Source organism: Coffea arabica, chromosome 7c (assembly GCF_036785885.1).
Source record: "Coffea arabica cultivar ET-39 chromosome 7c, Coffea Arabica ET-39 HiFi, whole genome shotgun sequence".
NCBI lineage: Eukaryota > Viridiplantae > Streptophyta > Magnoliopsida > Gentianales > Rubiaceae > Coffea > Coffea arabica.
This window is the reverse complement of record NC_092322.1, coordinates 8,293,791-8,307,828: the sequence shown is the minus strand read 5'-3', so window position 1 is coordinate 8,307,828 and position 14,038 is coordinate 8,293,791. Positions and strand designations below refer to the sequence as shown.

The window sequence follows — 14,038 nt, the reverse complement described above, 5'->3', positions numbered from 1 at the left end:
GGTGGGTTAATCCTTAAGTGCTTGAGAAGGGCTCTTTGTGTTGTAAACGAACTAAAACAGAAATAGCAAGGGAAGTTTCCCTCTTGGTCGAGGGCTCCAGCGGAGTGATCAGGGACTTGGATTGGGGCGTTATCAGCCGCAAATCCACCTGATCACCAGTTGGAGGTTGCTGGTCACTAGCAACAGGGCTACTTTCAGTATCCCTGGGTGGAATTTTTGGTTGAGAAGGGTTGTTTTTGAGCAACTGAGTTTGCTGGGGTATTCTCCACGGTGAAGGAGTGAGTTTGTGAGTGATACAACCAACGTATCCCTTGAGGCTTATTTTTTATAGTCGAGAATTTGGAGTGATACAAGCTAAATTGGTAGTTAATAAATTACCACATTTGCCAATATGTAGTCAAGATGGAAATTTGCCTAGATTTTAACAATATTTCTTGTGGATAGTGAGCAGATATTTTACATGGTTGAATTACAGACTCAAATTTACTGCTACTTGGAATTTTCCTACTCCAAAATTTCAAAATCAACTAGCAACAATATGCATAAATTTGATCAGCAAAATATAAGAAATTCCTGTTACGTGCACTTCCCGTGCTAGTTCACTCAAGGATTGTTTATGGCATATCACGCAGGCTTCACTAGCCATTCCAACATGAAGATACAAACTACATAAATTTTTGTATTGCATGATATTGCAAAATGTGACGAAGTGACACTTATGCATGTGGGCAAACGAGATAGGATACATACAAACTAGACTTTGTCTTGTCTTTCTTGTTCTTTTTGTTTTGAGATGTATAAATTAAGGCTTTGAGAGCTACCAAAGTCTAAGTTTAAATCTAACTATATATTAATGCTCTTCATTTCTCGCAGATGGAAATGAATTTTAAAGCAAGAAAATGCGGAAATGGGACATTGCGGTCGATGGGATTTAGGGATATTGGTGGTTTGCCAGAATGGTTCTTGATAGAAGGGATTCCAGTTAAATGTGTTTCTAGGTTCAAATGAATTGCTGGCGGTGATCTCTGATCCTTCTTAATTTTCCTTGGTATTATATTGCTCCAGCCTCATCATTGTAAGAGCCACCCCCACTGGCCATTCTTCCTTGCAATGCGAACCTTATGGGCTCTAAAATGTTTGAGTATTTTGATAATAAGCTTCTAGGGAACATGTATATACTTCCTGTACCTAGTTCTCCGGCCGGAAGTGTGGAGTATTATGCAGAGTATTGCATTTGTAATCCTGTAACCAAGAAAAGGTTTTCTCTTCCTCCACCCAAATGTAGCTTCAGATGAGTCAATCAGGTATTGATAACACAGGCGAAAGAAGGGATTTAGTTGATTGGTATGGGAAACATGTCAAACTAATAATTTCTTTTATTTTGAGACTTTGTGGTAAGTTATTCCTTGCTCTTAGGAGTACTTGTAAATAATGAAGGAGTGAGCTGAGCTTTATGTTGAGATACTAAAATTATTTGTTGATGCCAACTTCAAATAATTAAAATTAATTTGTACACCCAATTTGCACGTCCATATTGTACACCAAAGGTAGAGCCTGAGCTTCTAGTTGTATTACTAGCTAAAAATTATTCTCAAAAAATAAAGAAATTAATGGAATAAACAGCAAAAAAAAAAAAAAAAAAAAGTGACACGAACCCTGATGAAAGGTGAAGAAGAATATGTATACGAGAGGAAATTGGAAAGCAAAATGGCTTTAAAAAGAAAAAAAAAATTTGGAATAGCTGTTAAGTTCAAAATCTTCTAAGTTTCGATTTACAAGATTATTTCTTGGCAATAAATTTACCACATTCAGATTGTTATTCCAAACATCTGATTGATTGGAATAAGCTAGCAACAAGTCCAGTCTACCAACGTACGCAGACGTGACTATAGAATGCCATGCATATATGGTACGTAGTAGTATCCTGTGTCTAGTTAATTGGCACCAAAAAATTGAACTCATCTTTAATCACATATTAGAATAACTTCAGTAATTCCATTTGATTAAATTGTGCCATATCATTCTGAAAGAAAAAAATGTTTTGTTAAAGAAAAAATACACTAAGAACATGATTTATGGGCAATTTATAGATTCAATCTTGTTCAAGTTCCAAGGACTTTACCCATAATTGCCTCTCTTTTTTTTTTTTTTTCTACAACGATACCACTTTCCTTTACAGAATGAACATTAATAGAGATTTGAAAATGTTATAAGCAACACGTAATCAAGTAAAACACCATAAAAAAAGAAAAAAATACGTGAAGCAAAAGAGATCAAATCATTCGAAACCAAAATAATTGCATTATTAGAGACTATAGGACTTTTGAGAGGAATGTGTAATACATTTTAGACAACACAAGTTTTTCTAATTGGAATACCAAAAAGAAAAGACGAAGAAGAGAAAATAATAACAACACTGCAACAGCAACAACAACAACAGTTAACAATTGATCGAAACCAAAAGAAAGCATGCAAAACAAAGAACTTCGATCTTCTAGTTATTTAACTAGATTTTTCAAACCCAATTGGCATATGAAACCTAAGAAAAACCATTGCACGTAGTGCACTTCACCAGCAATTACACTGAAAAGGGCAATTTCAGAATGAGTTTTAACAATCTAATTCTTCACCTTCTCTTCGAAACGTTGTAATAATACAACCAAAAAGTTTTGAATCCTATGTACATTGTTTTCTAAAAAAAAAAAAAAGCAATAAATTGATTTAGTAGGATGGTAATTTCTTTGTTTTTACTTTACTTTCCCTAGAAACTAAAAATCATTACTCCTTCTGTCCCATTTTGATAGTTCTGTTTTCCTTTTTCGTCTTTTTCAAATTGTAGTCCACTTTTCAATTGAAAAATATTATTATCTTTTAATTTCTCTAAAATACCCTTATTCAACGTAGGTTGTTATTACTATAAACTACCTTGTTTAATATAGATTGTTATTGAATAGAACCTACCCCATTTAATGTAAAATGAGAATTGACTCTTTCTTAACCATTAATTCAAATTCCCACAAACCATCAATTCAAGTTTTCATGAATAATTAATATAAAGTTGTACTTTATTTAATGTAAGGGTATTTTAGGAAAATAACAATCTAAATTTATTTTTCCAATAAAATTAACTATTTTTTCTTAAATTATGTGGAAAAAAAATTAGGACTATTAAAATGGGACAGAAGGAGTAATTATGAACTCAAGTTTGCCCCTTCTTGGAATTTGCTTGTGAATTGCACGTGGATTGACTTTTTTTTTTTAATTGAGCTATATTAGATTTTACTTATGGACTTTATGTAGTTTGCTAATTGACAACTTGTAGAAGAAATGGAGCTCCAGTGAGAAGATTTGAACTGTCTGTTTGGTTTGTCTATGAAAAGTTTGGGTCATCGCTAGACTTTATGATATCAACTGCACTTCTATGCCAAGTCCAACAACTTGATATTTTTACCAGAAGTAATTGTTACATTGAGCGATCAACTATTCACCTGCCCAAAATCTGATGCAGCATTTGAGGATTGGGATGTCCCGGGTTTGATTGTTTTAACAAATCTCAAGGTATTGCATTTGGAGTGGAACATAATAGTTGGTAAGAGGGTTCAGTCAAAAGTTGGATTTTTTCCAGTCCTTCAATGAAAAAACTAGATATAGACTTCTTTTGGAATGAGCGTACCATTGTAGTGAATTCAACTAATCTTGAAAGTGTGGAGTATGTTGTCGAAGCAAATGAGGGCCAACACCAAGTTGTCATCAATTAATGCCCCAATCTTGAAAATTTTGGATCTATTATGCACAACATCTTGCTGCTATTCTGATCTTTATCTTTCAAAATAACTTATTATTCGCCATCTCCTTGACACGCAAATATAGACATATACATACATACATATATATGTATATATGTATGTAAACTGTGAATCCTACATGCATTTGCTTTTTGAAAAATTATTCGATTTAGTGGGATGGTTCTATCATGATACATGAGCTCAAATTTGCCCCTTCTTAGAACTGCTCAAGAATTGCACTTGTTTTGAGTTGCATTAGATTATACTTAAGGCCCTGCTAACAAACAACTTGTAGAATTGGTAAGATGTAAATTATTGTCCCTACGAACGTGAAGAGAACAAACTCAAATGAGCAGCTAAAAAAATTGGATAGTGTTTTGTAAATGATTTGTCAAGGGTGAAGTAGGATGTTATATGAGCGAGTCTATTAATTTGCTACTATATAGGATGTTTATGTTTGTTGGTTACCTTTGAGGGGCGTTTTGTTGAGAAGTCTGTAATTTTGTTGATTGGGTTGTGCTTGAAGTATATCCCTTGTATTTTGTGTCTTTCTTAGATATTAATAAAATCTTACCCACCCAAAAAAAAAAAAAAAAAAAATTGTAGAAAGAAATTCGAGTAGAATTCTAATCCATACTTGCGAAAATTGTTTTCATTGATTACACTTGCTCGTTGAATCCGAAGTAACGCTCAATTCTCAATTCGAAATTTCTACATTCTAATGTAGTAGGTAAATGAAGTATTCAGTTCAAGTATCTGTTGTATCATACAAGCTTGTTCGTCCTTTCATTCCTTTGTCCTGTTGTAGACAAAAATGTACAGCAGCAGATGCTCGATATTTTACGTTCTAGTGTAACATAGCCAAAGAATATCAAGTTAGTAAGGCGAACCGCACGCATTAGTTAATTACGTAGAAAGAGCTCATTTTGCCCTCCTTATCCTTGACACCCGGAAGAGAGATCTCACTTTGTGCTATATAGCCTGGACTGCTAATCGAAGCGTATGCCACTGACCAAGGACAACGGTCTTCTTCTCCACCACCATTCCAACCAAGAAAAATTTTAATAGGAGGACTTGTAAAGGCTGCATCGTCTATCTATTTAAAAGCGAGAGTATTGCGACATTGTGCATCCTGCTGTGATGAGCATAACATTCGAAAACCCTTTTGGTTACGGAAACATTAAAGCCCCATCGTCTGCCTTTTCACGCCCTACGGTTCACTCAGGTCGCATATCGTCCATAGTCTGCCGGGTGCCCATCTCTCCTGGTAAGATACCAGTTGACTGAATCAACACGCAACAGAACTTCAACAACTTGAAGGATGACATGGGAGCTTACTTTTAGACAATCCTCAAGCCCGCATGTGGTACCCCGAATCAAGACTTGCGCAAATTCTCACACACTTATTTGCACAGAGAACCAGTCCATCCGTCCAAATGTATTTATCAATATACTGGTTAATTAGCTCAGGAACCATAACCACGACCATCATATTTTTCATCAAGAGTCTTCAGGTCACGTGTCTTTTCTCTCCACTCCTCTCTCTCTTTCATAAACGAATCTTGTTCAAACTAGCAACTTCCAAGTTCCAACATGAATTCAACTCGCTGGCGCAATAGGCACGAATAGATATAAGACAACAGCAGTATCTCTATACTAAACTAGATCACTTATCTGAGTCGAATGCAAATCTTTTAACACGGATAACAGTACAAAGATGAACCAAAATTCAACAAATTGTATATGCAAGTAATTCTGAATACCAATGATATTGTATGTACAAGGCACTCAAGATCCTGTTGTTCTTCTCTATTTCCCTTCTGGCCCAGCGAAATAAGAAGGGGGGAGGAAATATCAAATAATCAGATCCTAATAGCTTATTTCAGAACAAAGATTCCTCAGGGTCCGAACGTCCAGATTCTGCCTCTGGTGAAAACCATACGGTCACAAAGTAGAATACCTTCACCTTCATATTCTACTGGCCAGAATTTCCTAATAGTCGTTCAACCGCAGCATGAACATTGCCAGCAGTGGCAACCAGTGCCCGGATGTTTTCTTGAGTATCAAAGAAACCCATTTCTTGTAGCTGTGACAGTTGAGTTGCATAAAGCTCTTCTGGTGGCACTACAAAATAACATCAATACCATCAAATACAAAGAACTGTCAAACCCAAAGACAAGAAGCACAAATGAGATTGGAAAATTAGCTACCATTGGATCTATTTGGAACAGTCAAGCCTCCAGTCCCAAGTCCACCAAACATGCTCATTAGCATCTCCAATCCTGTGTTGTCAAGTGTTCCTGTGGCTATAATGGGCAAACAAAAGTGTGAGGAAAGAAACACGGGTATTTGTTTTGTTTCCTTTAAGTATGACACTTGAATTAAGTTTTAGTAATCCAAGTTGCTATAGGACGAATTGAGCTGGAAATTTAAGTATTCAACTGCAGTAGACAGAGGATATGCATCATTCTTAAAGATGTTGAGAATCACATCTATCGCTGAAGACATTGTTATACATATAAACAACGGTATGCATGCGAGATCACTGCCACACAAATTTCAGTGAACTGAGCTCCAGTAATACATGTCATAACATTCTTTTTGCTTTCAAATTGAAGCCATTCAATTAATTTATTGCTTTATGCGGAGAACACACTATATAGAGAACCCAGGTTCCTAACAATGTACCCAAGTGCTCTATGCAACGAAATGTTAGTAACTGATTTAGAAAATAAAAGATTGCACATATACCTTGGCCCCAACTGAGCCAACTATCTAGCTATTCTAGAAGGTTAAAAGATCCAACTAACAAACATAAGATATAAGCTCCTAAAACTTGGCCATGGTAGATAAGTATCGGCTTTATTCCAGTTCCAAAGAAGAAAAGAAAGAATTTCTGAAACAATAAATACCTCCTCCTCCTCCAGCATTCCGACCTGATTCTCTGCACATCAAAAGACGAATCCATCAGGAAATATCAAGAACTAGGGAAGGATGAGAGATGACCCAAAACATCAATCGAAGATCCAAAAATTCCGAAACAAGTCATTTATGTATTAGTAACAGGCTGAAAGATGTCCCATTTCTTTTTTTTTTTGTGGGGGGGGGGGGGGGGAGAGAGAAAAAATAAAGGGCATCTGAACTTACTGGGTATTCTGTTGCTGACCAAGTTGAGACAAAAGTGACTGCTGAAATGTCATAAGTTGCTGAAAGTAAAGCAAAACAATACAGAATTAGGAAAGATGTGGAAGACAAGAAATAATATGAGAATTTACCAATTCAATTTGTGAATCATTAAAAATTTAACAATTAAATACTCATGAAGCCTACTTTGTTGGTTTCCAAAATTGAAGTACACAAATTTGCACTCAGAGATGGGCAAAGACAGTAGGATGACAAAGATGAATTGATCCAAAATTTGTGCAACAAATATTATAGCCAGGACTAATTTGCTCTACCAAGTGGCTAGAAAGAACAAATCGAACCCGCATCTTCTCCTTGGCAAAGAGAAATTTTACCATTCAACCATATTCACACTTTCCATTCTTGATGCTAATGAGTAAGGCACACGTGTGTGCATTTTAAGAAGAAAATAATCAATAAATAAATTTTAAAAGACAGAGAACATCAAATTAATTAGAGGAACAAATGCTGAGAAAATTTTATCCAACTTACAGTTATCATTTTTTTGAAATATTATATGAGTGTCATGAGTTAGTGGTAGTTTGGAGGAAGTTATACTAAATACCATTGAGAAAAAGAAAGGAGAATGGGTAAGAGAAAGAAGAGGAAGTGCGTTGTAAAAGTATAAAAGATGAAGGGTATATTAGGAAGTCTATTAAATGGCAGAAAATTTTAACACCAAAGGGTGCTCATGCTTTATATATAAAGAGATATAATATGTCCACACAATATTAAATTAATTTGCTCTACCAAGTGGCTAGAAAGAACCATATGTAAAAGGAACCATGACTAGCCTGTTTTCCCCAATACAAGAATACAACAATTCAAGTCTAAAAGTATTTTCTCTGCTTGGCAACAAGAGAGTAAGAGTTAAAAAAGTTCTTCAAAAGTCAAGGAGCCATGGCTCTTTGCCCTATAGTTGTCCCTGCCGGAAGAGAACCAATTGCCCAACAATTTGTTAAAAGATACCATGACAATATAATTCGTAGAAACTAAAGGTATAGTTATATACTACAAGTGCCATGACAACAAAGCACGTATCAATACTAACTCTAGGCCGCTGTTTGTGAAGGTTATGATGCAAGCTCAGTTCTAAGAGTAAAAATGCTTCAATACACAGTTCAGTCAAAAACAATAAAGGTCAGTTCAGTCAAAAACAACAAACCTTATTGTAGTCAATGTCAAATCCCTAACGCTACCAAGCCCAAAACTAAACTCAACCCAAAAGAGGGAAAGAAAAAGTTGCTCAACATATTAATGTCCAATCATTGGGACTACGAACAAGCCAAACTGCAGGTGTGACATTTGTTCAAACAGTAATGCATACATACACAGATAGAAAGATAGGATGAAATCAAATAGATTGCCACACAGACACACACACACATATACACAAACAGAGAAAGAGAAAGAGAAAGAGGGGGGGCAGCTACAGTAATTTACCTGCATTGTCTCTGGAGAAGTCAATTGTCGAATAAAATCAGGATTTTGTAACATCTCTCTGAGCTGAGAGTTGGAATCAAGCATGCCTCGCAGCTGTGGATTAAGCCCAAGAACCTGAAAGTCAAAGACATATCAAATATAAGCATCAAAAGATCTTACAAATGGCAAAGAAGGAAAGACATGAAACAAACATGAGAGCGTTAATGATCGAGCACAATTAAATCATGAAGAATAAGAAATATCACCTGGTTCATGTACTGAGGGTTGGATAGGAGACTTTGCATCATCTGTGATACAGCAGGGTTTTGCATCATTTGACTCAATGAGCTGGGGTCAGGCATACTACCTAGCATTCGCTCAAAATCTGGAAAACCAAGACCATTCAAATCACCAAGCGGTGGTGCCCTAGCATCCGCAGCAGGATTTGACCTTGGAGCACTGTTTGTTTGAGCTACTCCATATACAAAATCAATAGGAAGAAAAAAATATACAGTTGATAAGTACCAGCGAAACAATAGCTCATTCTTGTTGAAAGATAACATGGCATCAACTGTATATTAAGTTATTTCGAAAGAAAATAACTTAAGCAGATCCTTTTCTTTCTGGCTAGTGTCGGTGCAGCTGCTTCTTATCTTTTTTTTTTTTTTTGCCCTTACTTCCCCTTCTTCCAGCTAAACACAAAAACAGCTGCAGAATTGTTTTTGGCTTTTCCAGATCTTTGTACTTTAATCATTAGCTAGTAAGCCACATGTGGTCAACGAAACTCTTTTCAGCTAAGCAAAATGACAGCAAAATGCAGGAAACATAATCAGATTTTTACAGTTCCACAAGATAATTGCTCAATAAATGGTATCCAAATACACTTGAATCCACAGGTCTGCATAAACTCATCATTTTGCAAAAACTCATCATTATCTGAATGGTAACACCATTTCATCCACTTAGACCACTTAGACCCTGAAGAAATGCACTGCTATAAACAGAAAATTTCAAAGACAAACACTAGATTCTTAATTTTTAAAAAAAAATGCCATATATGGAGTCTGTTGAATCAAAGCCATGCTTTGTTGTCATTCTTGAAGGATCCTTGAGATCATCTTGCAGACAAAAACTTGGAGCAAAGAACCAACATGATTTTAGCAAAAGCTAAATGAATTACCCACACAACAACCAGGCAAAACAAAGGACTCAAGGGAAGATGTTTACACAATTATCAAACAAACAAATGCAAATAGGAAACTAGACAACTAAAGAAAAGCAGGAACTAAGAAGAACCAAAGCTTACCACCACCACCACCAGATGCCCAGGGATTAGGAAGAGGATTTGTATTTGGAGCAGGTGCATTTGTTGTTGAATCAGGAGCCGTTGTGGTAGGATTAGTCGACTGATCTCCGCTTGGGGCCCCACCTTGGGTGCCAAGAAGAGCAGCAAAAGGGTTTGAAGCCAAATTATTTCTGTTATCTCCACCCATGGCTGTAGCATTAAGAAAAGGCTCTTGGACATTTTCATACATGCGTCTGAGCATGTTAAACCCCTCAGGAGACGACTCAATGTTGCTCATTGCCCTGTCCGTATTGCGCATCATCTCACGCATGAGCTCAGGGTTCCGTGCAGCCTCCATGGTCTGCCGGAGAGTAGCAGGATCATTTAGTATATGTGCAAGTTCTGGATTGCGATCCATGATCTCACGCATCTGAGGATTATTCATGATCAAATTGCGTATAATGTCTGGGTTGTTCATTAGATTCTGGACAAGAGGCATATTCAGAATATCTCTCATCATATTCGGATTTTGAGTTAATTGTTGCTGCACTTGTTCAAACTCTGGAAGTCCAGCTCCAAATAATCCTCCACCGGCGCCACCACTTCCCAACCCATTCAACCCAAGTCCAGGAAATAATGAAGCTCCTAAACCAGATCCACCAAATGGGCCACCTGCAGCAGAAGCAGCATCGCTTGGTGCACTAGGGTTAGCATTTGTAGCCCCATTATTACCTGCAGCTGAAGCATTTGCAGCAGCAGCTGCGGCAAACCCACGAACCAAGTGAACAGTGTGATCAGCCTCGAGACCTATCATCAACCAAAAAGAAAAAAGAAAAATTAAGCATAAACAAAAGCAACAAAACAACATCATGCTTTGGAAATGGATTAAGGATAACTGATTTTCTGAAGGTCCCCAAATGACAGCTCAGAGAGCGTGTAATATGAAAACATGTTCATTTACATATTCTAGTTATGTAAAGGCATTATACGAGCACTAGACAGAAGACTCGAGGTTACCAATGTACAAGCACCAAAAATAGCATTTATCATGCTATAAATAAAGTATCTTAATAAACCACTAGCTACTCTATCATCCAGGTAGTACATTACATCACCCAACAACAAATTCCTTCAAGACTCAAGTTTGATACCTGGAAACGACCATTTTAATGACCATATTGTCTATCCAAATATCAAACTATTTAACACAACCTGTCCACAAAACTTCTTAACAGCCTTCTACAAGAGAAGGCAGACCGCAATTTAGTATCCTTAACTGTCAATAAATACCGGACCTTATCTCGATATAGCTGATCTTATATACCCAGTCAGCCCTTGCCCTAAAGATCTCCATTGCTGAAAGTCTTTTACTTGAGTTTCAACCTCAAAAAACAAACCTGCACCCATCACGCTCCTATATTTAAATTTTCTCCCATGCTAATTCTTTCTTACAGCTGCGGAACTTCCCCAAGCTCTCGAAATCAATTCATTTGCTCCTTTTCCTTTACAGATACCGCATCAATTTATCATTTGTACAAATCGAAATCTCTAAACCTACGAAATTCAACCACATAATTACACAGATAACCAAAATCCAAAATAAACACAATCCCCAATATCTGTCTTATTAATCTACATGTTAATCAGGCAAAAAAATTAGTCAACAGTGTGGATTGAGATATGTACCGTAGCTTTGTAAGGTTTGATCGTCCTTTAAGATCCTGCCTTTGTAGATCAGTCTCTGCAGTTCGGGAGGGATTTCACAGTTCTGCGCCAGAACCGACTTGAAAGATCCGACGGTCGACTCAAGGCTGACCTGCACCGAGAATTTCGAACCATTCGAACAGCGGACGTTGACCGTCACTCCGTCGCTGCCCGCGCCGGAGCCGGTAATAACAACGTCCTCGTTGCTATTATTCTTCTCATCCCCGCTGTTGTTCGCCGCAGCACTACTAGCATCTCCGCCGCCCATAGTTTTTAATCCCTCCCCAACCACCACTACGGGAGGTCCCAAATTTAGCTCCCAAAAAATAAAATATAAAATATAAAAAAAGAATCACCGAATATAATATGTAAACAGAAAAAAGAAGAAACTAGGAACTGGAATTGAATACGAATTACAGATCGAATCGAAAACCCTAGCTCGATTCAAACGCACAAATTGGGGGATTGGAAGAGAGAGAGAGAGAGAGTCTAATTTGTCGAAAGGGAAGGGGCCGGGGGAGAAAGAAGGGAAGAAAATGAAAAGGGTGTGGCGAAATGGGTAGAATTATTAAATGCGCTCTATATAAAATATATGTATATATAACTAATAATAAATTATTTTTTTAGGGCATGAATAGTTTGTTTTAATTAGTAGTAACAAATTAAAGTGGTCAAAATATAAATCAATTGATATCTGAATTTAAAAAATGACAAAATCCAAAATCCACCCGACAAGGAAAAGAATCAAGGCCCCTTAAAGTCCATGGGTAAAGGTAAAAAAGCTGGGAAGATGAAAATTGAGGGGAAAAAAAAAAGGAATGATGTAGACAATGGATGATGCGTTTGATAAAATTCACGTCAAAAAACTATAATTAATAATTAATAATTCTGAATTCACTAAATTGTTAAATACTAAATATAATATATTTAAAGTACTTATTACTTATTTTTTAGAATAAATTTTATCTAAAAAATTATGTAATATTTAATTAATTTCTCGAATTTCTATTTATCAATGTGAGATGTTGTTGAGGAATCATAATTCTTGTTTGTTAGCAACCTTCAAAGACTAGGAAAGCAATGTAGTAAAATATACAACGGCCAATAAATTCACAAGGATTAAGAAGGTTGGGATTTTGGGTAAATCAATCATCCCCCGATTCTTTTCCCAATATTTTGGAAGAAGAATGAATGAAAAAGGAATAAGAAAAAGAGGGTTTTGTGCGTGAGCTGAGGGGCATTGGTGAGAAGTTTCTGGTTGACAAAATTAATGGTCCATGTCCGAAGGGATACAATGGTCCCCGAGAAGATTGTGCCCGATTTGTTGACAACTTGTTCTTTCTTAACATTTTATTCTTCTTCTAAAGTTGAGGGGATTATGCATATCTTCATCTTCATGAAATAAAATGTAAAATAAAGTCATTGCAAAACTCACTTTCAAAAATATGTTGGGTTACTTTGGTTCAGTTCTATTCATTCATTTCGCTTTTTGATTTCTTTCTTGTTTTTCCAAAAATCAGGATTATATAAAGCATGAAAAGTTATATTCGCAAAAACAGTGAGAATTATTTGGTTGTGATCGTTTTATAGTACACTATATAGAAGAAAAAATGATAGAAATATATCTTAATGTGCTTGCCAGTTTTTTTTTTTTTGGGTTATTTGCGGCAAATTATGGGAATATATTCCCTTCCCCGTTTTAATTTTTAACCACTTGTGACAAAGGCGTGGAACCTTGAAGTAATATTGCACGAAACATAGGCCCCTGTTTGGAACTATGGTTTTTTAGCAAATTTGTTTACTACTAGTTTTTTAACAACTTTTGCTATAGGAACCTAAAAAACTTGTAAAAAAACTTTTAGAGGTTGTCTGAAACTTTAATGAAACTACATCGTTTTGGACTCAAAAACTTGCAAAAAACTTTCTGATCATCTACTGAAACGACTTTGATCTGGCGTTTATTTTTTCCCGTCTTCATGAACAGCAAAGCAATCAGCTCGTTGCACAGATCAATAGCTGCCCTAGTTGCTAAACTGCAGGAGAACACCAAGCTAATTCATTCTCGTTCGTAGGCTGATAAACCCAAAGAGAAGCGGCGCACGAAGTTGGTTGGACACTCCTCTGCTGGTGTAGCAGTCTCGCAGCCGACGGAGCTTTGTCCATCGAAGGTTCATCATTTTGGAAGGTACTTGCTGAAGTCCGGCAAAGCCTACGGTGGCTGATAGTCATGTCCTCCACCACGGTGAGCCCTGCAACAGCTGCTCTTGTCCGCCCGCTACAAAAGCCCTTTAATTTCAGGTGCCAAACTACCAGAACTTGATGAATTGAGGGGGAAGGGGCAGAGGGGGGCGGCGGGAGGTGGAGTTGCTGCTGGGGGTGGCGGAGGTAACGGGGAAGAAGAAGAAGAAGAAAAAGAGAGGAAAGAAAAGAAAAATGAAAGAAAGAAAAATAAAAATAAAAAGAAAAAGAAAGGGAAAGAGAAAAAAAAAAGAAAAGGAAAAAAAAAGTTTTTCACCTTACAAAAACTTCTACAGTGCACTATAGTAAAGTTTTAGACAAGCTTCCAAAAAACTCAGGTTCCAAACAGGCCTATAGTAGCTGCTCATACTACTGCGCCTTTTACCACGTGAAATTGATCAGCCTTTTCAAACTGTTGCCA

General features: G+C 36.7%; 1 protein-coding gene across 1 annotated transcript; it reads right to left on the bottom strand.

Annotated features, from left to right (window-relative positions):
- Positions 1 to 5,503: 5,503 nt before the first annotated feature.
- LOC113698261 (ubiquitin domain-containing protein DSK2a-like) lies at positions 5,504 to 11,940 on the bottom strand. Its single transcript, XM_027218020.2, has 8 exons — positions 11,362 to 11,940; positions 9,697 to 10,482; positions 8,657 to 8,862; positions 8,412 to 8,525; positions 6,933 to 6,991; positions 6,698 to 6,729; positions 5,996 to 6,091; positions 5,504 to 5,909 (listed from the first exon to the last, which is right to left on the bottom strand). Exons 1-8 carry the CDS (start codon positions 11,645 to 11,647, stop codon positions 5,761 to 5,763), a joined length of 1,728 nt encoding a protein of 575 aa, XP_027073821.1. The 5' UTR covers positions 11,648 to 11,940; the 3' UTR covers positions 5,504 to 5,760.
- Positions 11,941 to 14,038: the final 2,098 nt, after the last annotated feature.

Coding starts and splice junctions, on each gene's coding strand:
- LOC113698261 (XM_027218020.2), bottom strand. CDS start 11,647: ATGGGCGGCGGAGATGCTAGTAGTGCTGCGGCGAACAACAGCGGGGAT. Junction 8,863..9,696: donor GGCATCTGGTGGTGGTGGTG/GTAAGCTTTGGT, acceptor TATATGGAGTAG/CTCAAACAAACAGTGCTCCA. Junction 6,092..6,697: donor GAATGCTGGAGGAGGAGGAG/GTATTTATTGTT, acceptor TGCCCATTATAG/CCACAGGAACACTTGACAAC.